The sequence below is a fragment of the Pezoporus wallicus genome, unplaced genomic scaffold (genome assembly GCF_028554395.1).
Source record: "Pezoporus wallicus isolate ANWC-B61680 ecotype Strahan unplaced genomic scaffold, APGP_CSIRO_Pwel_v1 contig_854, whole genome shotgun sequence".
NCBI lineage: Eukaryota > Metazoa > Chordata > Aves > Psittaciformes > Psittacidae > Pezoporus > Pezoporus wallicus.
This window is the reverse complement of record NW_026635257.1, coordinates 86,472-109,194: the sequence shown is the minus strand read 5'-3', so window position 1 is coordinate 109,194 and position 22,723 is coordinate 86,472. Positions and strand designations below refer to the sequence as shown.

Here is a 22,723-nt window from a genome sequence, read left to right as displayed (position 1 = left end):
CAAATTTCACAGCGCCTGGACACAGAGAGACACTACTGGCTCCAACCACTCAACTTCCAAACAGTGGCCAAGCTGTCAACTCTTCAAGTAAAGCAGACCCCTTCCTCTTCCCCAAAACAGACTTTGGAGATCACAGTGGGTAGAAACCAGGAAGGTTTCAGTTCACCCAGCACCGAGGGATTTTATTAAAGAATTTTTGTTCTTAACAGCCCAGATTTGCACCCTGTGTGATTCAGCCCCTTTATGCCAGAGGAACCAGCCTTGTGCCATCGCACATGGCACACTGATAAAGTGCTTTCACAGTTGCCATCAGCTTAGTCTTTGGGGTGAGGGAAAGGGGAACACAGCAGGTGCCCACGACACTAATTTCTAGCTTCACCTGAAAGGTAAGGCCAGCCCTGCCCAGTCTAATCCACCCAGGAAAACACAGAATAACTCATGTGAATGAAACCAGGCACTCTGGACATGCGCTGTGTGTGCAGCCATTTGAAATGGGGAGGGGAAAAAGACATCTAGAGAGATCACTAGTCCTGTTTTTTCATTGGGGGCAGAAGCAAAGAGGGAAGGAGAGGCCCCACCTTCCCCGGGTGGATGACACAGTAAGAAGACAGGCTCTCCACATGCAGCCCAGCACATAGGGCTCTCTGGAGATCCAGGGCTTAGAATTCATTATACCACCTGGACCTCACCCACCTAAGGAGAAGGATTCACATTAAAGTCTTCCCTAAAATGCACAGCTTTATTTCCTGAATTAACATGGGATAAAATTTAGGGTAATCTCAGTAAGTAGCTCCTGAAAAACACATCTCGCCATTGGCTGCCAATAGACTGCTCCTGAGAAATTAATTAGTACATAGAGAGAAATTCTTCTTCATGATACACAGAGTGCCCTGCTTAGGGTTGTTTCAGCAGATAGGACACATGGCTCATGAAGGATAACTGGTCTTATGATAAGTTGCAGGTACAACAGGCAAGCAGGTTTGGAAACCAAAGGAGTTCAGCAAAAACACTGATGTGTTCTGCAAGGCTGGATACAGATCGCACCTTCCCTTGGCAGCCCATGCCATGCCAATGGCAATAACCAAAGGACCACAGCAGAGCCATGGGACTGGCTACATCAACCCCTCATCCTTGGCACTCAACCTCACCTTCTCCAAGGTACCCCAAAACCCAAGCTCCAAGGAAATATCCAGCCACCTACTGCAGCGCCCCAGCCATGTGGTATGTCTGCTGGCAAAAGGCCAGCTCTAAGAGTTAGTTAAAAGTCAATTAAATCAAACTAAATCAATTCATTCTGAGAGACCACGCTGCCTGCTGGCACGGGTTGGACTGGGACATTGGAATTACCGTGGCTCCCCCCAGGAGCCTTGCAGGAATCCTACTCGGCACCATGCTGTGAGCTGGCTGCCTCTGCACCCAGGAAGCCCCAGATCCCAACAACCCGCCACGAACCAGTGCAGTCACCTAAGAAGCAGTGTGCTGAGTTTTGTATAAGCTGGCCAGCAATGTTTCCGTGTCAGCAAACACACCCAATTCCACCACACCACTGTAAACATGATCAGCAAGTAAAAGGAGAATGGAGACGTTTAAAACCACGAGTCTCCTTCAGAGCCCAAGAAGCAACAGTGAGTGCTCACACATGCGCCCTGGGATTCCTAGTGTGGGCAGTGGGGTGTAGTGCCCCATCAGCTGTGCTCTGCTTCTCAGGCAGAAGGTACACAGTGCCTGGAGGGCTTCACTGTAGTAAAATACACAAAGATAGCAATCCTTTTTACACCAGTTATTCCCCCCACTGCAGTATTCACAGTCACAGTTCTCAGCAACAAATCTGTGATTTCATCTGTCTAAAATGATTTTTCCTTTTGCTGCTTCCAAATTCGCTATGAGCAAGAGCTAGTATTCCAGCCAGGAAGAAAACAAATTCATTTTCTCATTTAAAAATTCACATTAGAAGAATTCACTGCAAACAAAGCAGCAAGAAGTCAAAGCATTAAGTGAGCATTACTTCACTCTGTAGCACTGGTTCTAGCCCACAACAGCTACTGTCACCTCCTAGCTACATCCTGTGGCTAGAATTCATCACTGGTAAAAGGTAGATGGGCCTTCTGCTCCAGAAGCCATTTAGCTTCCTATCCTCCAGGGAAATAAAGTTTCACTTGGCACTTAATGTTATAAAAAATAACAAAAATCACCATTTTTTTAAGCTTAATTTCCAGCCATGCTGGAAGCAGGAGCAGGCCCTTGGGTTACCTTTATCCAGCAGAGAAAGCACACACCCAGGCACACCTCCCGTTGTGTTCCCTCTGATTTGTTTCAGAGGTGGCACAGGCAGCTGATCCTTTGCTCTTCCTTTAATCTGAGAGCTCTAGTACCTGAAGAAGAGCTAGAGAGTGGCTAAAATGCGTAGAAATGAAACCACCACCACGCAGAATGTCTGGCCCACTCCCAAAATGAGGGCTTCAAAGGGAATCATTTTTTTCCCTGCAGCTCTGTAAACTCCAGCAATGGCAGCACCTGCAGAGAGTAAAAAAAACCAGAACATGAACATGTAGACATAAGCTGCCATACCACAGAGATGAAGGGAGGAATCTAGGACGATGGGAGACTGGGGCAGAGAACACAGGGGCTCTGTGGGAGAGGGCTAGCAGAAGTGCTGGACTGGGTTTGCCATGATAAACCTCAGCTGGTAACCAACCTGCGCTGGTAGGAACAGGTAAATTGGTGGTGAAGATCTCCTGAGTCCTGCAGAGGGTGTGGAGGTTGGGGTGGGTCTGGACATACTTTTGTCACAAGATCCTCTAATCACAGCCCACGGCTGCATAGAATACCCAGTTCTTGGCACAGACACCAAACCTGTGCATGGGTTTTCTCTGAGTGCTCAGAAACCTGAAAGCCCACCTGGCTCTGCATCTGGCAGGTGTGTTTGGAAGCCCTGAAGTATGGTCCAACTCTTTCAAACATAGAATCATAGAATAGTTTGGGTTGAAAGGGGACCTTCACTGGTCACCTAGTCCAAAACCCCTGCAGGGAGGAGGAACACCTTCTAGAGGTTTTCCAGAACCACACCCAGCCTGGCCTTGAAAATCTCCAGGGATGTTGCACCAACCACCCCTTGGGCAACCTGGGCCAGTGTTTCACCACCATTACTACAAAAAATTTTTTTCTCGTGTCCAGCCTGAATCTCCCTCTTTCAGTTTAAAACCATCACCCCTCATTCTGTCACAACAGGCTCTACTAAAAAGTCTCTCTCCATCTTTCTTATAGGCCTCTTTTATGAACTGTAAGGTCACACTCAGGTCTCCCCAGAGCCTTCTCCTGTCTGCACAACCCCAACTCTCTCAGCCTTTCCCCACAGGAGAGGTGCTCCATCCCCTGATCATTTTTGTGTCTCTCTCTGGACCCTCTCCAACAGGTCCATCTCTTTCCTGTCCTGAGGACTTCAGGGCTGGACGCAATGCTCCAGCACCTAACATAGACCAAGGGGGGCATACAGCTAAAACACCCATCTCCTCTCTACCCCGGGGAATGCCGCAGTTGGACGCGCTCCCAAAGGCAACCTCTTATCACCTCAGAGGCACCCTGTCGCGGTTATCGATCATGTACCGTACTTGTGAGAATGCCAGCGGTAATGGGTCCCACGATGCCCATCAGCAGGAGGCTCACGGACATAAACCTGCCGTACTTGTGGTGCCGGAGCGTGAAGAGCGCTAGCAAAGCTGCCGGAACGTGAAAGGAGAGGGAAGACACGAGCGCCCACAGGAAGACGCCGTACCACATCTCTGTGGAGAGAAGCGCCGTGAGGCCTGCGCGGGGCCAGCGGACCACGGGAAAGCCCCGCCCTGAGAAGGCCCCGCCGCGGGACGGTACCTGGGAAGGTAGAGAGAGGGCTGGAGTAGGTGGTGGTGCCATTGCCGACGCGGGGCACCAGGCGAAGGCTGAGGATCTGCTGCAGAAGTCCCCCGCCGCCCGCTTCGCCGCCCTCCATCCCCGGGCTGGGCCCGCAGACGCCATTCACAGCCGCACTTTCCGCCCCACCCCTTCCGATCATCATAGCCAATGGGAAACGTCGCGCGGTGACAGACAGGGCCCTTGGCCAACCACCTCTCGCCCGCGGCGCTTCCGGGCCGCCAGGGGCCATCCCCGCCTTCGCGTTGCTATGGGAACGGCCGTATGTCGCAAAGAACTCTGGGCGCCCTCCCTCGGGTGCCGTCGGTCGCGGCTGCAGAGGCGCTCTAGCCTGCCGCTAGCTCTCTCGTCGCTGCTCCCTCAGCTCCGGCGCCGCCTTGGAGGTCTAGGCGTCGGCCGGCCCGCTAGGGGGCACGCGCGAGCGACGGCGACGCTCTGGGCAGCGGAGTTGCGCGCGTGAGGCGGCCGCGGCGGCTGTGAGGCGGCTGGGTTGGGGTCGGAACTATGTCGGGGTCGGAGGATTACTCCTCGGCCGAGGACGAGGACTACGTGCCTTCAGGTGAGCGGGGCGGTCCCGGTACCGTTGTTCCCGGTTGTCCCGGTCCCGGTGCTTACCCGCTGTGCTTACAGGTGCGGAGTACAGCGAGGATGACGTGAGCGAGCTGGTGCGGGAGGAACCGGCGGACAGCCCACGGCCGCCCCGCGGCAGGAGGATTCCCCGCCGCCCCGCCAGCAGGTACAGCCGGTTCCGCACGGGCGTGGTATCCCGGGCGGGAGAGTCCGCCTTGGCCGTGCCGGGAGCCGCCTTCGCGGGTGCTCGTTCCGCCGGCCTCTGTGGTGAGGGGCTGGGGGATGAGAAACGCCCTTCTTCGTTGCGGTTCAGCACCTGAGATCCTCAGGCTTGAATGAGATCGTCCTGAAACCCCCCTGCAGGAGCCCGTTAGTTTCCTTCCAGTAAGACTTTTTAAGTGCAAAGTACTTTTGGTGGGAGAAACCTCCCATGTATCTAGCTTGAGGCTGCATCCTGTCCACCTCAGGATCTCCTGTTGTGGTTTCTGTAGTATCCCTGACCCCATTATACCCTTACAGGTACACATATGCGTGTTGGGAGACAGTCTGCTTCAGTCCTGTGGTGGTTTCTGAACAGCATCATCTTTGAATTAAGCAGCCTCACCCCCAAGATGAGGGGAATTGCCCTGGTAGACTGTCGTTGTGTAAATATGCAATGCCGTGTTGCTTCAGCGTTCTGCTCCACAGTAGTGTTGCGGCACCTCAGTATATGATGTGTTTATGTCTTTTTTTGGTATCTGCTCTTAGGAAGAGGAAGAAAGGAGGTCTCTTGCTAGAGCCAGATGAGATAGAGGAAGAAAAGACTCAGAGGAATGAAGAAGAGGAGGAGGAGGAAGTGGATAATGTAGAGCAGGTGGAAAGAAGAAAAGAAGAAGAAATAAAAAAGAAAGAGGATGCTCTTTGGGCCAGTTTCCTCAGTGATGTGGGACAGAAACCCAAACCAGAGACTTCCACTCGGGCTGAGCAGGTAACGGAGCCCTGGGCTTTCACCCAGGGAGGATGAGGAGGGCCAAAGCTTTAGAGCAGTCAGCGTTGGCTCTACCTGGTGCCAGGTGTCAGTTGAAGCTGGAGGAGGCTGGGCTTATCATTGCCCCATCTGCTTAGTAAACCTAGAGCCTCATCGTGAGCAAACTGTAAGCTGCTGGTTTCCTTCTGGCTGGGGAGGCGTATGATCTGGCAGTGCTGCTTCTGGAGCTGCTTGTCTGCGTCTCGGAGTGCCAACAGAGCCCTGCCGGCATCCCTTTTCAGTCCTGGATTCTCGTGTGATGTAGGAGTGGCATAGTGAGCTTTGGGCTGAGCTGTGCTGGTGGCACAGCTCTCCCCTGAGGCTTGCACCTTTCCTCATACTCCAAATAAAGCAAGAAAGGGGGGCTCTGTATGTGTGTGTGTGTGGGGAAACTGAAGAGACTCCTGCTGACATCTCTGTGCTTTGCCATTCATCCTCATACAGTGAGGGAAGGTAGAAGATGCTGCATGTTGGAATGGGCACTGGTAACAAGAATGAATCGAGCTTTCTCTAGTTTCCTTTACATGCCCCATTAAAGTGCTCTTGCTCCCTGTCTGCAGAGGTTTTCTGTAGGAAGAATTCTGTGTGTAATTGGGTATTTAAAAGAATTTGGTTCTTGATAAAACCATATGCATTTATTTGCCTTGTAAAGCCATTCACACTGAAGGTGGTAGAATGGAAGAAGGTACCAAAACTCACCCTCTTTTCAGACTGTCGTGTTTTTCTCCCTTTTTGAGTGATCAGGCAAAAAGAGTATTTTTCTAAGAAAAGTCTGGACTCCTGAATCAGTGGCACTTTGCAAGTACAGTCCTCACTGTGTGAAGCTTATTTCTCTAACTGTTGGAGGGTTGCAGAACAAGTGTAGCCATTCAGTCCTTGCTTCTGAACCCTTCTGATTTTCTCCACCTCACTTGTTACTGGCTAAAGAGATAAGATGACTGCAGGTAGAATTTGAGAGGAGGAGAGAGTAAAAATTCCCTGAGCAAAGCTACAGGCAGAAACCTAAAATGTGAGTGGCCTGTGAAAGTTCCTCCATGGCCCAGAAAAATTTTTGGAAAGATGCAGTTCCTGTGTTCTTTTTATTCTTAATTTGGACTTCAGTTGTCTGCTTGAAGATCTCAGTGGTACGTGGCTGATTTAGAGCACGAATTTTGGGGGTTGTTTTGAATATTTGTAGGGTGTGAGGCTGTTTATATATGCTGTTAAAAGCTGTAGTTACGACTGAGTAAATTAAGAAGCATTATTGCCAGATTGCTTAATAAAGATATTTTCCTCTCAAATAGACATTGTTGACAAGTAGCTTATTAACTTCAGGGTTGTCTGTGAAGATCAGCCTTGTGTTCTGCTATATTATTGAGTAAAAATAAACGTATTGGGGTGCAATCCATGCAGTTAGTTTGGGAGAACCAAGTCTTAAGGCTTTTGCTTGCTTTCTGAACCACAGCAGTGTATTCTTGCTTATTCCTACATTTAATTATAATTTCACATCTCATTTTGGGTCTGTTTTGATCCTTAAGCTCCAGTGAGAGTCTGGAACCAAAGTGGGGAACTTCCTTTTGGTGGCAGGGGTGTTTGTTTCCTTTTGCTTTCTGTGGGTGACTTGCTTTGACTAGCCAGCCTAAATTGCAGTGGGACCTGAGGTCTGTGTTGAGTCCTTGGCCCCTTGGAGTGATAATTCAGCTTGGCTTCACAAATTCATTATTTTGCTTTCTCCTTTCTGTATTTTGTAGGCTGAAGGAGAGAGGAGTGGGAAGAAGCTTCAGGAGAAACCAAAAGATTCAGGAAAAGTGACAATCACCAAAATGTTTGATTTTGCTGGTGAGGAGGTCAGGTAAGTTGGCAGATGTGACACTGGAGACTCAGCACAGGGTACTGCTTTTCTGTGGGCAGGCTGGAAATGTGCTGTGAAGTATGGTGTATCCTTTCCTTTTCCCTTTAAGTTTAAGATATCCCTACCTGAGGGCTGCAGAGTATCCTGGCACAGGCTGCCCAGAGAAGCTGTAGCTGCCCCATCCGTGGCAGTGTTCAAGGCCAGGTTGAACAGAGCATGGAGCAACCTGGTCTAGTGGAAGGTGTCCCTGCCCATGGCAGGGGGTTGAAACTGGGTGAGCTTTAAGGTCCCTTCCAACCCAGACCAGTTCAGGATTTGCAGACCTCAGTCTTTGCTCGATTTCATAATACTCCTGAAAATTCACTTTGACTTTCCCATTTGGACTGCGTTTAAAATGGTTGGCAAAGCTTCCCAGTGGCTCTGCCCACTGGGAGGGTTGAGACAAGGAGAAAAATTGTAGAGCCCACATGGATGACAGTAATGTTTTATTCCTTCAGTCAGTCCAAGTCCTGTGTTGGGGGCAGGATATTTGCTGACACTTTCCCTGGTGATAGTCACAATCCTCTGCACAGATCTTTAGACAGTAAGAGGCGTTTTGCTCAATGCACTAATAGCTGAGGGCTTTTACCTCTGAAATGGCTGCAACAAAAATGATGGGTGCAGGAAGATCATCTTTAGGTTGAGTTTAGTGTGCAACATGCCTCTGTGGATGCACTGCAGAAACGGGCAGGCATTTTATAAATGTGTGTGACCAGAAGAGAGAGCCCTGGGTGAACCCACTCTAAAAATCTGAATGCATTATGACCTTGTGGTTATTACCACAGTGTTTTGTTGTGTTTTATTTTTCCAGTAGGTAACTGTAAGCCTGGTTTTGTCACATGAGAATTTCGTCTCTGTGTGTGACAGCAGAGGGCAGCAGTTCCCAGCAATAACTCACAGATTTTAATCTGGAGGGGGAAGCAAGAGAGCAGGGGCTTCCGCTGCTGTTGCTGTTAATGTCGGTACTGCTGCCTGAACTGTTTGAAAAATCTGAAGAGAGCCATAGTAACGACTTCCCTATTTCCCTGTACAATCCAGGCTGTGGGAATACCCTTAATTCACTGATGAAATGACAAAGAACTGTGCCACTGCTGCTTTTCTGAGACAGAGGATCCACCAAACCCTTTCCTCAAAGGAAAGGCACAGACTTTCCTGTGGACAGATAAAATTCTGTAGCAGAATTTTTCTCCTAATGCACTCTCCGTTCCTCAGCTGCCAGCTTGCTTGCCTCCAGTTTTGCTGTTCTTTTTCCTGGTTCAAACACAGTGTTCTGCTGGGTGAGAACAGCCAAAGCTGTAGGATCACAGGGCCAACATACAAAAGCCTTGTTGTGTTCTGATGTATCATCAGATGGAATACAGCAGAACTGGTGCTTTAGGGTTGCAGGAAATCAGCATGCAGTCTTGTTTAAAGCCTGAACATGTCCATCTGTGTGTTGTAGGTGTTATGTCCTAACATGAGCATAGCTGTATCACTTAAAGGAAGGGGTTGATTTGCAGGGAAGCTACCATGTGGTCTTCCTTTAGAACAGGAGTCTTCCACTTGTGGAAAGGAATTCTTTTGTTGTGCAATTTTTTGAGAAGTATAGGACCCTTTAAAGCAGGGAGCTAGCAAAAATGTCTGCCTTGAACCTTCTTGTTCACCTGTCTCTAGGAAAAGAAGCCACAAGTGATTATGATTTAAGCCTAGAATTACTTGGGTTGGTCTAATTCTGGCATTCTAGATTTTGTGTGGTGGCTAAAGGTTCACTTTGCAGTGCTGCTCTTGCTTTTATCAGTAATATTCGTTGGAGTGGTTAGAGAAACTTAACTTCCTCTGTCCTTCAAGAAGCGGCTTGCCTTGCGAATAGAACATAGCCAGGACTCCTAAGCTGCCGAGTTTGTGCTTTTGACATCAGTATCTTATCTGTAGGTTTTTTGTTATAGCTGTAGCTACATTAGCTAAAGGTGTATTTTTCTGCACCAGTTGCTTTTCTAGTGTCCTTTGTACTGCTCAGTGCTGTTTCCCTTGCGCTCTGCAAAGGAATCGATACATGTGTTGACTAATTTTTGATCAAATAGACAAAAGTAGGAAAAAAAAAAAGATGACAGGAGACTGTAACCCTGCAAAAACCACGAAGACTGATGTGGGTTTTGTTTACAGCAGCTGTTTTATCAACAGGTTACAGAGCCAGCCACAGACACTGCAGCAAGCTATGGGGACCATTTTCTGCTGGTGCCAGAGTTACAGTGTGCTTGAATGTTTTTTGCCCCCATGGTTTTTGTAATATTCAGAGCTGAAGCTTTTGTGGTGTTTGCTACATCTCACATCTCTAGATGCATTACAGTGTTAGCTATGGGTAGAAGGGGTTACCACTGCTTGCAACAACTGCTACTGTCCAGTAATGGCAGTAGGTCAGGGCCAGAGGGCTGCTTTTACTTTAGAATAGTGAGAGGTTGTCTTTGCACTACCCTAAAGTCTGCAAATGCTCTGAATACCAAAAGGCTTATTTCCTTGCCTGGGGAAGCAGCTGGCACATTGTAATTTATAAAGGCCAGCACATGGTAGTCATATATGTGCAGTTGTCTTGTGTTTCTGGACCAAAAGAAGTGAAATGAGAGAGCTTCCTCTGTTGCTTTCCTTTCTAAATGGTTTGAGGCTACTTTTGAGTGTTGCTCTTTTGAAAGCTTGAGAAGAACTTAGATCAGTATTTAAGCACTGATAGATTCAGGGCACAAATTTTGATAGTCTGCTCACTAAAGCTCTTAACAGAAGATATTTAGGCCTGATCTCCTGTTGCAGAACAATATATTTACTCCTGTAAGAAGATGGTATAATCTCTTGCATGATTGGAGTAGCAGAAGTCCGTTGAAAGAGATCTTCAACTGCAGGGCTACACTAGAACAGTGAAAGACCTTACTCTTTAAGCTGTCAGCTCTCCTGTAGGTAATTGTTGCATTTAATGTCTGTTTTGATTAGTATGTGCTCGTATCAGTTGCTAATGCTGATCTTTAGCTTCTGAGTATTGCAACTTACCAACCACCAAATAAAGCATCAAACTTAGTGGCTTTTAATTTTATAGAATATGTGATTTAGTATTAGGTTGTAAATCCAAAGCTTTTGAATCCTGGAACTAGAAACAATCTTTCAACTGATTTTTAAGTTTTCCACTTGTGACTTTTCTGTCTGCTTGTCATTCCTCCCTGGTGTTAAATAGATTGGGGGCATCAGGTGACTGTCACCCAAATGGCTGTAATTGTGGGCAGTTGGAGCAATTTGCAAAGGTAGTTCAGCATCTAAATGTAAGTTCAAGTAATTTCTCCCTGTCAGAGGAGATTGAAGCTCCTTTGAAGCCTCTGGTTTATGAACTTGCCTCACAATGCAGGATGCATGGTTGTGTTAATAGGGAATTGCATCCCTGATGCTAGGGTTTATCTATTGCAAAATATAATTGCTGTATGATGAGGCTTGTTTTCTCTTTGGCACTCCAGACTACTTTGGCCCTTGGCTTTCTTTAAACTGCTGTTTTGCTTAGTGTAGCAAAATGGTTCTCTTGTGCTCCTTCAAAGAAAGTCAACTTTGTGTCCATCCAGGACTGCAGCAGAACATGGCTCCTGTACATGCAGCTGGCCCAGCCCCCTGGTGGTTATTGCAGGCAGTGTAACAGCTTGACAGGGAAGAGTGAAATGGGGCAGTTGTACGCCGTCGTTTTATTTTGAAACATCTTCTGTGCACCTTCATTTGACTTGTAGGAAGCAAAACAAAATTTAGAGGAGGAATGGTGGCTGGCTTGGGTGCTAATTCAGGAATGGGAAGCCTGTGTGTGACACCCTGCTCTGTTCTTACATTGCAAATTCCAAATAAAGGGTTCAAAGCTAGAAGCTTCCTATTTCTTACATATGTTCTTTGTTCATGTGGTTTAAATCCAGAGCTTTACATACTTGGGCTATTCTGCTGCTGGGAATGTTGTCCTGGTACTGCAGAGTTGCCAGGCTGTATTGAGAGTGTTGTACTGTGCTGGCAAAACTGGCTTGTGGTGCTTCAGTGACCCTTGGCCACTTCGCTGTGCCTGAACACAGCAGCCAAGCCAAAGCAAAGCCATAGCAGGGCTCCACTCTCCATCACTGGGAAGAACCCTTCTCTTTTCCTGAGATCTGACAGGGCGTTCTGTCACAGTTCTCTTTGCTTTCCGACAAGGCTGTCTTCTCCAGGAGCGCCAGTCTGGGATCCAGAAAGACTCGCTGCAAGTTGGGCAACGACCTCAGGCCTCTGCACTGTGGTCCCTTTCTTCTCAGTCCTCACTGCTGTAGATAGGTGGTAAATAGCTGACTTCTCAGAGGCAATTGCTCCTGACCCTGGAGGGCTTGCAGATCAGATTTTGTGTGAACCCTGGAGTTTTATTCTTGAGCTTTTTCACTGTGTTTGCACACTCGGAACCTGTTTCTTTCAGCACCCATGTGTCTGTCAGTTGTTCTTGTGGTATGAACAATTCTGGGCTTCTTGCCACATCTAGAGCAAGAATTTCCAAGCATGCTGAAGGCATCATTCTTACAGCAGTGTCAGAAACTGGCAGAGCACAGAGCCCTGACCCTGAAGCACCTACAGGCAGGGAACTGAGAGTTTTCTGTGGGACTTTGCATAATGGATAAATGTTACTTTCATATTTGAAGGCTGAGCAGATGGGTGAGATTTTGCAGTTTGACTGAAGCTCATCTTTTCATCTTTTCAGGTTGAGCTCCATAATCTTTATCTGCTTAAGTGCCTGTTTCCTGATTAATTCGGGCTGCTCCTGAAAGTATTCTTCAGTGTTTGCCTGATTAAAGCTTACTGTTGCTTTGAAACTTAGTGCTGGAATGCCTGTGTTTGGTGGGCCAAGAAGCCCGGCACAGTAAACTCTCTGGGAAAGCTCTTGGCTTAAGTTCACAGCCATGAAAATCACCTAAGGGTGCTGGTTTTTTTTTTTTTCCCTCCTGCTCCAGGGGACAGATGATGACCCAATTCCACAGATATTGTTTGGGTTTTTTAGATAGCTTTTAGGTGAGTTTTAATGAGGCATTTAGTGCAGGGGTACATATAAGGGAGCAGAAAACTCTATGATGTTTTTGAAGTCCCTGAAGGCTTTACAGATAAAAAGAGAGAAAATCCTTAGCTTTCCTGAAGAACTTTCTGTCCATGTACCTCAAAGCACTTTTTAAAGAAGTGTTGTTATTCCCTCTTTGGGAATGTGAAAACTGAGGCATGCTGGGGTTGCTGCCAGCCACTGACTCATCAGGGCTCCTGTGTGATGGTCTGGCTATCCTGATGCCATGGCTCAGGATACTCAGGGGTTCAAGCTGAACTTGTACATAGCATGCATCTAATCAAACTGGAAGGGCCAGTGCCAAACATACTGGATGATAAACAGCATCATGTGGAGTGTGTGACTTGTTGCTGGATACAGTTAGTGTTTATATAGTTTCATAGAAGGAACTGTGCAAGCTCATGTCAAATAAATTTGTCTGGGCTGTTCTACATGAGACATGAGCTCCATCTCTGCATAAGGGCTCCCTGCTGTTGACTCTTGTAGGAGGCTGGATTTGTGACCTGCGATAGCCTCTGGTCTTCTGCAGTATGACTGCTTCTATTTGTGTGTCCACTATCCTGTGAGGAAACAAGTTGTGCAGGCCACGTGTGCTGAGCAGAGCAGCAGCTTGTGTTCTAGGTTAAGGAAGGTGATGGTTCATAGTGCAGCTGTTGCATCATAGAGGCAAAATACAAAGCTTTTAAAGAGATACATAAAGTATCTGATTAATAACCAAATAGTTATTATATTAACCTGAGCCAGTAAAAACCCCAGTGATTTAAGTTTATATTTCATCTGCCACAGTTGAAGTGTGGGGTGGAAGAGAATCTGATTTTCATCCATTACCATTTGTAAATGGTTAACATCTGGGATGTGCCTGGGAAAAAAAAACAAACAACAAAACAAAACACAAACTCCTTACTCATTCTGTGTTGCTGCTTCACATGTTTTCAGCCTACCTCAGGGAATAAAGAAAAAAAGATTATTCAGAGGATATTGTTCTGAAGTTGGAACTTTAGGACCTTAAATTGGATTGGTGTGTTTTGGTGGTGAAATTCATGATTTTTTGAGCAGGAGAAGCAAAGGTGAAGTGGCTGAGGGGCAGGTTCTTGTCAGGAGGCTTTCCTGTGCTAATAAAAGCCCTTTCTCAGTCAATAGTACAGATATCCTTTGTACAGAAATAATATTGACAACGGGAATTATGTGGGCAGGGCTACAGGCTGTGGCCAAAGTTTGGGGTTTCTGGTGTCCCACAAAGTCATCAAGGTCAACGTATCCTTTAGCTTAGGCCCGGTTGAGTGGAGTGGTGAGGTCTGAGCCCAGTCTGTGGCGTAAGCTGTGCTGCTGGACTCTTCACCTTTGTGAGCTACTCTAGAGAGCTGTGCAGAGCTGGTTAAGGGCTGATCTATTCCCTCAGGACAAGAACTGCTTATCTGTGTGCAGCAGTGCTGGGGTTATGATTCAGTGTTCTGCAGTTGTACGATGCCGCTTCTTGGGGATTTCTTGATGCTGCCTCTCATTACTGAAATACTGGTTTTCTTTTTTTAACCTTAGCTCATCTATATGCTTGTTGAATAGGTATCTGTGTTCTAGACTGTTCAATGTTTCTAACCCCAGAAACCCTCAGAAGTGGTCCTCTTCTGAGCTTCAACCTGTTGGATTCCAGCCATTTTTAGGAGAGAGTAGGTGGAAATGGCATCAGGAGAAGTAGATCAGACATCTGAGAACAGCCTGAGCTTTCCAAAGTACTTGTTCAGCCTCTGATTTCCTTCTCAGTGGCTGTGGTATCCTCTCTGCTCCTTGTGTGACAGCTGAGACCAGCCAAATATGACAAAGTTGGGAAATAAAGGGGGTGTAAGCCAAGTAGTTTGGGAGACTTTACTTTCAAGACAGTTAAGGTTAACTGTCTTGGAAAGACAGAAGCTGCTGCTTCTGCTTCTTCCTGGCAAGCATCAAGCCAGAGTGGGGAGAGGCCGATGGAGTTAATATGTTTCAAGGGGAAAGGGGTAAAAAGAGCAGGGAATTCACTGCTACAGGTCTGGGGATTTAGAGCTGGCACAGAGAGCAATTTTAGAAATGTGTAATTGTCTGTCTGTGTTCTTGCTCTCCGGTCTCAGCATGGCTCCGTCAGATGTACTTGGTTAATTAGCATTGAGAACATGTAATACGGTTAACTCTCCTTACTTTGTAACGCTTTCCAGGAAACTCAGAGGATGAATAATAGGAAGGGGTTGGCAGCATGCTCACACTTCTTGCTGGGTGTGAATCTTGGTCATTTGTTTTGTGCTCATGGGGCTTTGTGCAATGCTGAGTGAAGGACAGTTGCTTTTAAAATCATGAGGAAAATAAGTAGTTTGGGTGTGCATCTTTCACTGAGGTTTTAGGTAGTGTGGCACATGTCAGATCAAGGCTGATCTGTGTGTGATGTGTTCCATACATGGGTTGTGTTTTTTTTTTGTTTGGTTGTTTTTTTTTGCAAAAGCCTGTGCTGTATTGCTCATGTATGAGTGATCAGGCAAGTGAGCATTACCAGGATCTGTATTCCAAAGCCTTATATATGCAAAGCCCTGCCTTTTTTCCAGGTGGATAAGCAAGTGATACACAACTTCCACGAGGTGAGGTAGATGGGTGTTGCAGCTTAGATAGGGATGACAGTTAACTGAACTAATAGGGGCAGAGGAAGAAACTGCTTGTATTTTGGTGTGCTTTGGCTACAGTAGCAAGGGAGTATTAGGAAAAGGCAAATGAATTTCAGTAGCCCCTTGAAAAGCCACTCCAAAGCCTAGCCTCTCTGAGGACTTTTGTTTCATGTTGGTGACAGTGGTGCTGGATGTTCATCTAGGGTTTATTCTCAGCCCTCCTGGACTAAGAGGTTCTAGAGAAATGGATTCTAGCCATTTTCCAGTGATGTGAGACTCTCACAGTGCAAAAACCTTGGCTTTTAAGGTTTTTCCAGAAATTCAGTCTGAGCATTAGGAGCCTGGGGATTAGGTGCCCTGGGACCATAAGACAAATCAACCCCCCCTGCATTGCATGGACTATCACCGCAACAGCTGTTTATGGGTGGCATTCTAAAAGCAACTGGTTGCTTTTCTACAAACAAGCAACAAAATGCAGATTTTGGCATAATGGAATGAAGGCTTCACCCTGTTCCTGTCCTTAAACTGTTGTTACTCTTGGAAGTCAGAGCATGCCTCAGTTATCCACAGCTTATATTGGCATTTTCCAATTTAAAACCAACTATTAAAAACCAGCTATTGTTTTTTTTTTTTTGTGATTGGTTGGTTTTGGCTTTTTTTGGAAGCCAGTAGGTGAATGTTACCTTTCAAAAGATGCTGAAACATGAAAAGGTCTTGAGGGCATGTTTTGATAACCTTTCCTCTGTGTGCATCCGTTCCTTGATGCTTCAGATTTCCCTGGAGAATCCTAATGCTGTACAAGGCTGATTGGCACACCGGTGGCTCAGGGATGAAGTCATTAAGTGTGTGCAGGAGCGGTGTTGTCTGCTGGTTCACCCACAAGGCATTTGCCTTTGTCAGAAGCAGCTGCAGAAATGGAAACTTTGTAAACAGAGTGGCAAACCTAGCCAGAACTCTAAGCCAGAGCATTTACTCCTAAAGTAAATCATGTTACTGTTTGCTTAATGTGCTTTGAGAAGGGGAATGGTCTAATGAACAGCTTCTATTCAGGATCTTCATTAGTAGCTGTGCAGATGAGGCTTCTGCTTAGAGGGGGAAACTGAAGCACAGAGAGGCTGTGACTTGCAAAGTGTTACACAGTAGTGCCAGCTTCATCCAGTTCATTATCTGGCATTCATCAACATGCTGACTCCTGTTGTGTTCCTTTATTACCATGCTTTTGAAAACCCCAAAGTGGTGGAGCAGATGTTCACCTGAAAGTCATCTTATGCTTCTAATACTGCTTGATGCTTTTAAGGAAATAACTGGTGTGTGCTGGTTTCATTTGTTCATTTTTGCTGGTAATCAGTATGATGGAAAAGAATGCTCAGCTGGGATCCCCAGAGGTGGGAGGGGTCTCAAAGCATCTCCAAAATGGTGGCTTGGCCTCCAGATTAACTTGGGCATTTATAGGTCTTTCAAACATGTGGTTTCTGGGGGATGCATGAGCATTGGGAACTGAATGGTCAGCTGCATTCTCCCATCTTCATGTTCTTCCAAGTGCTTTCTGCCTGCAGGGTGTGTAGTTAATATGAAAATATATAATGTATAGTAATATGGAAATATATAATGGGTAGTTAGTATGGAAATATATAAGTAAAAATCCCACCCTGAGGGAGGAGGCATTTCTGTACCTGGCCCTCGGCAATTCCCTGACTTCTAAAAATCTGGAAACAGAAGGCGGTTATGACCTGTTTAGGTCTCTTGGGGGTTCTTTTGCTGAAGGGGAATTTTTGTCCCTCTGTTCATGACTTCATCGCAGGGGCCTCAGATCCAGTCCCAGCATTTTGCTGCTTGCCCTGTTTTCCTGGGTTCCAAGCTGCTGTGTCATTTCTAACAGCTCCAGGCTCAGAAAGGGCCTTTGATGTCTGGTGAGATGCTGGCAGAGCTGGTTTACTGCCCTTGGGCTTCGGGTTTCCTGGGATGCAAAGTGGAGCTTGCAAGATGGATTTTTTTTTTTTTTTTTTTCATTCCTGTTAACTAAGAGGTTCTGAAGCAAGAGGATTTCTGTGTTAGCCTGAAGGGAAGGCAAAGCTGTTTGCTGTCTTACTATCTCATTAACACTTTACAAACCAAGTGAAACTTAGTCTGGGATTTTCCCCATGGGGATATTTCTGCTTTGTAATGTGTGTTGGCTCCTGTTGTGGTTTGTGTAACCTTTGTGTCCATGTTCGTAGCTGTAAGCGTATTTTGTATCTCTGACTCTCTAATACTCCTTCCTTCAGCAAGAGGAGAGATGCATTATGCGAATATTGCATTGATTTTTAGCAGTGGGGCTGCAGGGATCTATCTTGTGTTTGGTGTACTTGCAAGTCATAGTTACCAGGGTCAGAGCATTGTCGTGCTCACACATACAGCAGCTACATTTGTTCACAAGGATTGCTCAACTCAGGGGTGTGTTCCATAATTTGAAGTTAAGTCTTTTGGGAGGTACAAATAAAAATTATGGGATGCCAGAAAAGCTAAATGCATGGCAGGATTTTGAGGCAGTCTGATGGGGCTGGCTGAGGGAATAGTTATCCAGAGAGGCAAGCAGAGACCAAGTGCTTGGAGAGATGTAAAACTGGGGTGGATTACCTCCAGTCAACAGGGAGGTGAAGCCTTGTGCCCTGGCCATGAGTCATCTACTCCAGAGAGCCATGTTTGTTGTGCTCTACCTATTGCAAGGCCCGGTGGAAGCTCAGTAACTGCAGTGCTACTTCCCCTTGGATTTAGAGAGGTGGTTGCAGAAGCAGCAAGCAGAAGCCCAAATGGGGCCTGACAGCTTGGTCAGCATCTCAGGTGGCACCACTGTCCATCTGTTTTCTTTACATCTGTCGCAGAGTCTGTCACGCAGGAGATGATGGAAGAGCGGTTGCTCCCTTCAAGGCTTACGAGGTCAGGATGTGGATGTCAAAAAGTACTTTTTATGCATTATTGATGTTAAAATATCGTTCATCTCTGTTCTCAGATGAATTGGTTTGAGATGCAGCCTGGGCTGGCTGCTTGGACAGAGCACGCACTCACTGTGAGGAGCAGCACCAGGCAGCAGCATGGCCTTCACCTGGTGTCAGGAGATCTCTGATCAGATTGGTTTCTGTTTAAAAACCAGCCAGCAGCTTCTGTGATGATAAGCAGCCCACAGAATTATCAGTCGCTCCACCCAGGTCTTGCTGGTGTTGCTTCAGGGAATAGGCTCAGTTTCCCAGGGAACAACTTCTCCCACCTGGTTTGAAGCTTTGGAGAATGGTGTGTTTTTTTCTGAAAGGGAGAAAACATATCTTTTACTTTGAAATAAAAAAAGTGCTGGGACCTTAATTTTAGCTCTGTTTGCTTTGCACCAGGCAATCCAGCATAAAATAAATACATACCCAGTGGGCAGGCAGGTGTAGCCTGAAGGTTGAGTTGTGCAGGGACTTAATTCTCTCCTGGAAGGTGCTGAACAAGTGAACTCTGTGGCTTCAGGCTCTTACAGGCACCTGCAAGTATTCAAGGCCGGGTTGGACAGGGCTTGGAGCAATTGGGTCTAGAGGTAGGTGTTCCTGTCCATGGCAGGGAGTTGGAATGGGGTGAGCTTTAAGGTCCCTTCCAACCAGTCTGTGATTCTATGGTCTGTCTGTAGAAGGTACCCAGGACATAGCAGCTCAAGCACAGGAGTCCGCCAAAAAAATACTCAGACAAAATATTCCTCTTGGCTCGGAAGGGATTAGGGTTTTTTTTACCAACAACTGTAGAAGAGTTTTGCTTGCTCCTCAAGTGATCATTCAAGAAGGCTGGAGGACTATTTAATGAGGCTAGACACAGATGGGGAATACTGGGAAAAAGGAAAAAAAAAAAGATAATTAGCCTCATTTCCCCCCCCCCTTGGTCTGTGACTCCCCAGAGCTAACAACATTAAGATCATGTGAAAAGTCTTATAATTGTGTCAGGTCTAAACTGAGGCAGGTTTCCCAAGTGGGGACTGTGTGTTCTGAGTACAACTAGAAAAGAGCTGGCATTTTCCAGAGCTTCCACTCTTGCTTTCCCTTTCTCAGCATGGTCAGAAGAGCTGGTACCTTTGTATCGCTGCAATTAGGGATCCTAACTATGTTGTCAGCTCCAAGTCCCTTTATACCACAATACCAGCATGTGCTTCCTCAGCCTGATGTGCATCAGGCATTTTGAGGAGAATGCAGTTGTGTTGAGCTGCATGGGTGTAAGTTGGAGGGATTTTGGCATTTGGGATGCACAAGGTTGCTATTACACAGCAGTCTGTGGACAGAAGCCTGCAAGCCCTCCCTATGTGGCTGTTTGTCTTTTCCAGCTTTCCCTGTCCTGCCTCAAAGACACTGCTTCCTTTTCTCCTCCATGCTGATGCGCTTCTGGAAGGGCTTGCAGGGCACCTCACTGCTGAGCCAGGTGCTTTCCTGACACTGCACCCTTGGCATCCCTTATGCTAGCTCAGTTTCTTGCAGACAGGATTGGGTTCAGCTGTGCTAGAGCAGAGGCACCTGACCACTGCACTGGGGTGAGTCCTGGGATGCTGGTGCTGCGTGTGCCATGGGAGCAGGAATGGTATGATGTGTAAAATTGGGACCCCCTTCACGCCTGGTAACTTTGCACCCACTGTATGACCAGAGCACAGGAGACAAGCTCGTGTATCAGGCTTGCTGTGCCACTGAACCAAAGCATGAAAATTTGGGTTTAACCCCCTTCTGTAGATTAGATAGAGCTATGTGAACGGGGTGCTCATTTTAGCCTGTATTCCTCCTTCCATGTAGCTACTTAGGTGGCTATGCAGACTTCTGGGAACAGATCAAGCACTTCCTAAACTAGGGTGCTACAGTTCAGTACTGTGTATGCTGTATGGAATGACTCTTGGGACAGCCTGTGGGTTTTCTTCACGTGCCTTGGTGCCCAGCCTGCATGACTGGGGCCTTTTCCGTGCATATAAATCACAGCATTTCAGTTGGAAAAGGTGAAGGGAAGGGTGACAAGTTCTTGAGTGGAAGTTAGAAGTAATGTATCCGTACCTGGGGACCAGAACAGCAGGATGGGTGGGTTTGAGTGTGCTGAAATGCTTGGGTACCACTTTGAGCTTGGTTCAGAGATGAAGCGTCCTAAGTTAGGAGGACACCTGTAAGTATCAGAGAGACTTAGTGATCTCGTTTCCAGCATGTTTTCCTTATAATAACTTTATATATGGGAGACCTTTCTATTTTACAGTTGCACAGCATCTTCTACAGTAGCATTGTCAGTGTACCAGGCTCCAGCATAGTCCAGAAAAATTAATAACTCTTCTGTGTTCTGGAAGTCTTATTATGCAATTTAGTAGCATAGCAATATAATGAAATCTTTATGGGAAAGTGATGAGAGTGAGCGGTTTTGTGTGTGAATTACGGGGTCTACAAGTGGGCAAGACAGTAGCTACTTATTTTGTTCCTGACAATATACTTATTTCCATGTTTATTCCTGGATTACAATATGTGAATAGCATCCCAGTAAACAGTCAGGCAAATAGTTATTTATCAAGTATTTAAAAGTGAAAGGTCTTGTAATTTTCCTTAGTAATGATTGTGATTTCTTCCAGCTGGATTAATGGCTCTCATTTCTCCCCATGAAGAGCAAGAAATGTTTTGGTTTCTACATGGAGAGTTATTGTCTCCCACAATAATGCAGACCAGAGGATTTTTTTTTTTTTTTTTCCCCTTCTTGGCCTGGGATCTGGAAAAGGTTGGAATGTGCATAACCTGAATTAAAACCTTGTAAAGCCCTTTAATATTCTTTATTTTGTCAGTCCTGTGGAGTGGTTCACGAGTTGCTGCTGGCATCACACCAGCCTCAGAGCTGCTTTGGTTTCAGTCTATGAGGATATAAGTGGATCTTATGGTGAAATTGCCTTGAAAGGTCACTTTTAATTACATTTATCATGCATTCCTTTGTCCCTAGCTGGCCAGTCCTGTAGGAACAGGTTGCCTGCAGCTTTGCAGCTGAGTTTCTACAGTGGACAACTTCAAAAATACATTCTAAAGCAGCTGCTGGTAGGCCAAAGGGATCAAAAAGGGAGTTACATACTGTGCCCAGCCATTGCTGCTGGTACCCTGAGGTGGTGGAGCACACAAGCATCAAAGCGGAAGTGTCTGTCATTGAAGGGCTATGCATCATGTTGAGGGGCTTCAGCAAGTAGAGGTTTCTACCTTCTCACCTTTTCTGGGATTGAGCATTTTCCTGCTCCAAGAGCTGTGCTGGTCCAACCAGCAGCATGCTAATTCTGTCAGACTGCAGGCTGGCAAATCCCTGGAGCCGTTTTTCATGTGCATCATAGCTTGGTGTCTTCTTTTACCTCAACTAGTAGGACAGACATTGGCCAGTTTTGTCTCTCCGTTGGTGAAGGAGGCTGAAAGTACTCATGAGGTTAACATCCAAGTTCTGCCACAAGCTTTGAAGACTTGCTGCCCATTTATAGAATCCCAGACTGGTTTGGGTTGGAAGGGACCTTAAAGCTCATCCAGTTCCAACTCCCTGCCATGGTTAGGGACACCTTCCACTAGACCAGGTTGTTCCAAGACCCATCTGTCCTGGGATTGTGCCTGTCCAGACCCTGTTAAGCTATTTAATTTCCCAATTCCTGTAGGCTTGTGGGAGCAGAGTTGGTGATACGGTGTGCTTTCTCTGACTTCTGCTTCCTTTCCCAATCCCTCCTCTTGGTCTTATGCTCTTCAAGTCCCAGAATTGTGCAGGGTTCGGCTGGGATCTAACCCAGGAGCAGGTCCTGTGGCTGTATTGAGGCCAGTGTAGAGGGTTTTTTCCAGGTGTGTGGTTACTATGCTGTGCCTCTCAAATTCCTGTGTGCTTAGGGTCTGCCTGATGTTTCTCATGACTGCTCATGTGCTCTTTGCATGCTTCCAGTGGCACAAGAGTGCAGGGGGTGATGAGGAGAGGGGCGGCCATGCCAGAAACCAACATGGCGAAGTACATGAGAAATGGTGCTGCTCCGCAGCTGGGCAGGACATGGCACCAGCTCTTTGGCTGCTGTGTTTGATATTAAATAGACTGTGTGACTGTATTCATGGGAACATGGCACTTGTGCCTGGGGGAGCTCTGTGGGGCATTCTGGCTGATTGCAGCACAGAGACACCAAGTTCATTCTGTTGAAGGAAACTGGATGTACAGTAACCTTTGGTGTGTGACTGCTGTTGCTGAGCACTGTGTGCAGTTCTGATATCCTAGCATAAGAAGGACATGGAGCTGTTGGAGCAAGTCCGAAGGAGGCCATGAGGATGATCAGATGGCTTGAGCACCTCCTGTATGAAGACAGGCTGAGAAAGCAGGGGCTGTTCAGCCTGGAGAAGGGAAAGCTGCGTGGAGACCTCATAGCAGCCTTCCAGTATCTGAAGGGGGCCTACAAAGATGATGGAGAGGGATTCTTCATCAGGGACTGTAGTGATAAGAAAAGGGGGAGTGGCTTTAAACTGAAACAGGGGAAGTTCAGGTTAGGTGTAAGGAAGAAGTTCTTCCCAGTGAGGATGGTGAGGCACTGGCACAGGCTGCCCAGGGAAGCTGTGGCTGCCTCATCCCTAGCAGTGTTCAAGGCCAGGCCAGGACCTGGAGCAGACTGGTCCAGTATGAGGCATTCCTGTCCATGGCATTGAGTTGGAGCTGGATGATCTTAAGGTCCTTTCCAACCCAAACCA

General features: G+C 46.8%; 2 protein-coding genes across 3 annotated transcripts in view; one reads left to right on the top strand and one right to left on the bottom strand.

Moving 5' to 3' along the window:
- Window positions 1-140: 140 nt before the first annotated feature.
- TMEM170A (transmembrane protein 170A) lies at window positions 141-4,037 on the bottom strand. The gene is made up of 3 exons (XM_057414409.1): window positions 3,868-4,037; window positions 3,609-3,779; window positions 141-2,514 (listed from the first exon to the last, which is right to left on the bottom strand). Exons 1-3 carry the CDS (start codon window positions 3,983-3,985, stop codon window positions 2,384-2,386), a joined length of 420 nt encoding a protein of 139 aa, XP_057270392.1. The 5' UTR covers window positions 3,986-4,037; the 3' UTR covers window positions 141-2,383.
- Window positions 4,038-4,367: 330 nt separating this feature from the next.
- CFDP1 (craniofacial development protein 1) overlaps window positions 4,368-22,723 on the top strand; it is a 65,937-nt gene continuing 47,581 nt past the window's right edge. Inside the window, exons 1-4 of one of the 2 annotated variants that reach the window (XM_057414389.1) lie at window positions 4,368-4,465; window positions 4,537-4,642; window positions 5,224-5,443; window positions 7,213-7,313. In XM_057414389.1, coding sequence (XP_057270372.1) covers window positions 4,411-4,465; window positions 4,537-4,642; window positions 5,224-5,443; window positions 7,213-7,313 — 482 coding nt within the window. In that variant the 5' untranslated portion in view covers window positions 4,368-4,410. The remainder of the gene's footprint in view (window positions 4,466-4,536; window positions 4,643-5,223; window positions 5,444-7,212; window positions 7,314-22,723) is intronic. The other variant, XM_057414397.1, reaches the window with a different exon arrangement.

Excerpts from the sequence above, each read along its gene's own strand:
- TMEM170A (XM_057414409.1), bottom strand. The coding sequence starts at position 3,985 with ATGGAGGGCGGCGAAGCGGGCGGCGGGGGACTTCTGCAGCAGATCCTC. Across the intron at positions 3,780-3,867 it reads CCCTCTCTCTACCTTCCCAG|AGATGTGGTACGGCGTCTTC; the intron begins GTACCGTCCCGC and ends TTCTCTCCACAG. Across the intron at positions 2,515-3,608 it reads TACCGCTGGCATTCTCACAA|GTGCTGCCATTGCTGGAGTT; the intron begins GTACGGTACATG and ends TACTCTCTGCAG.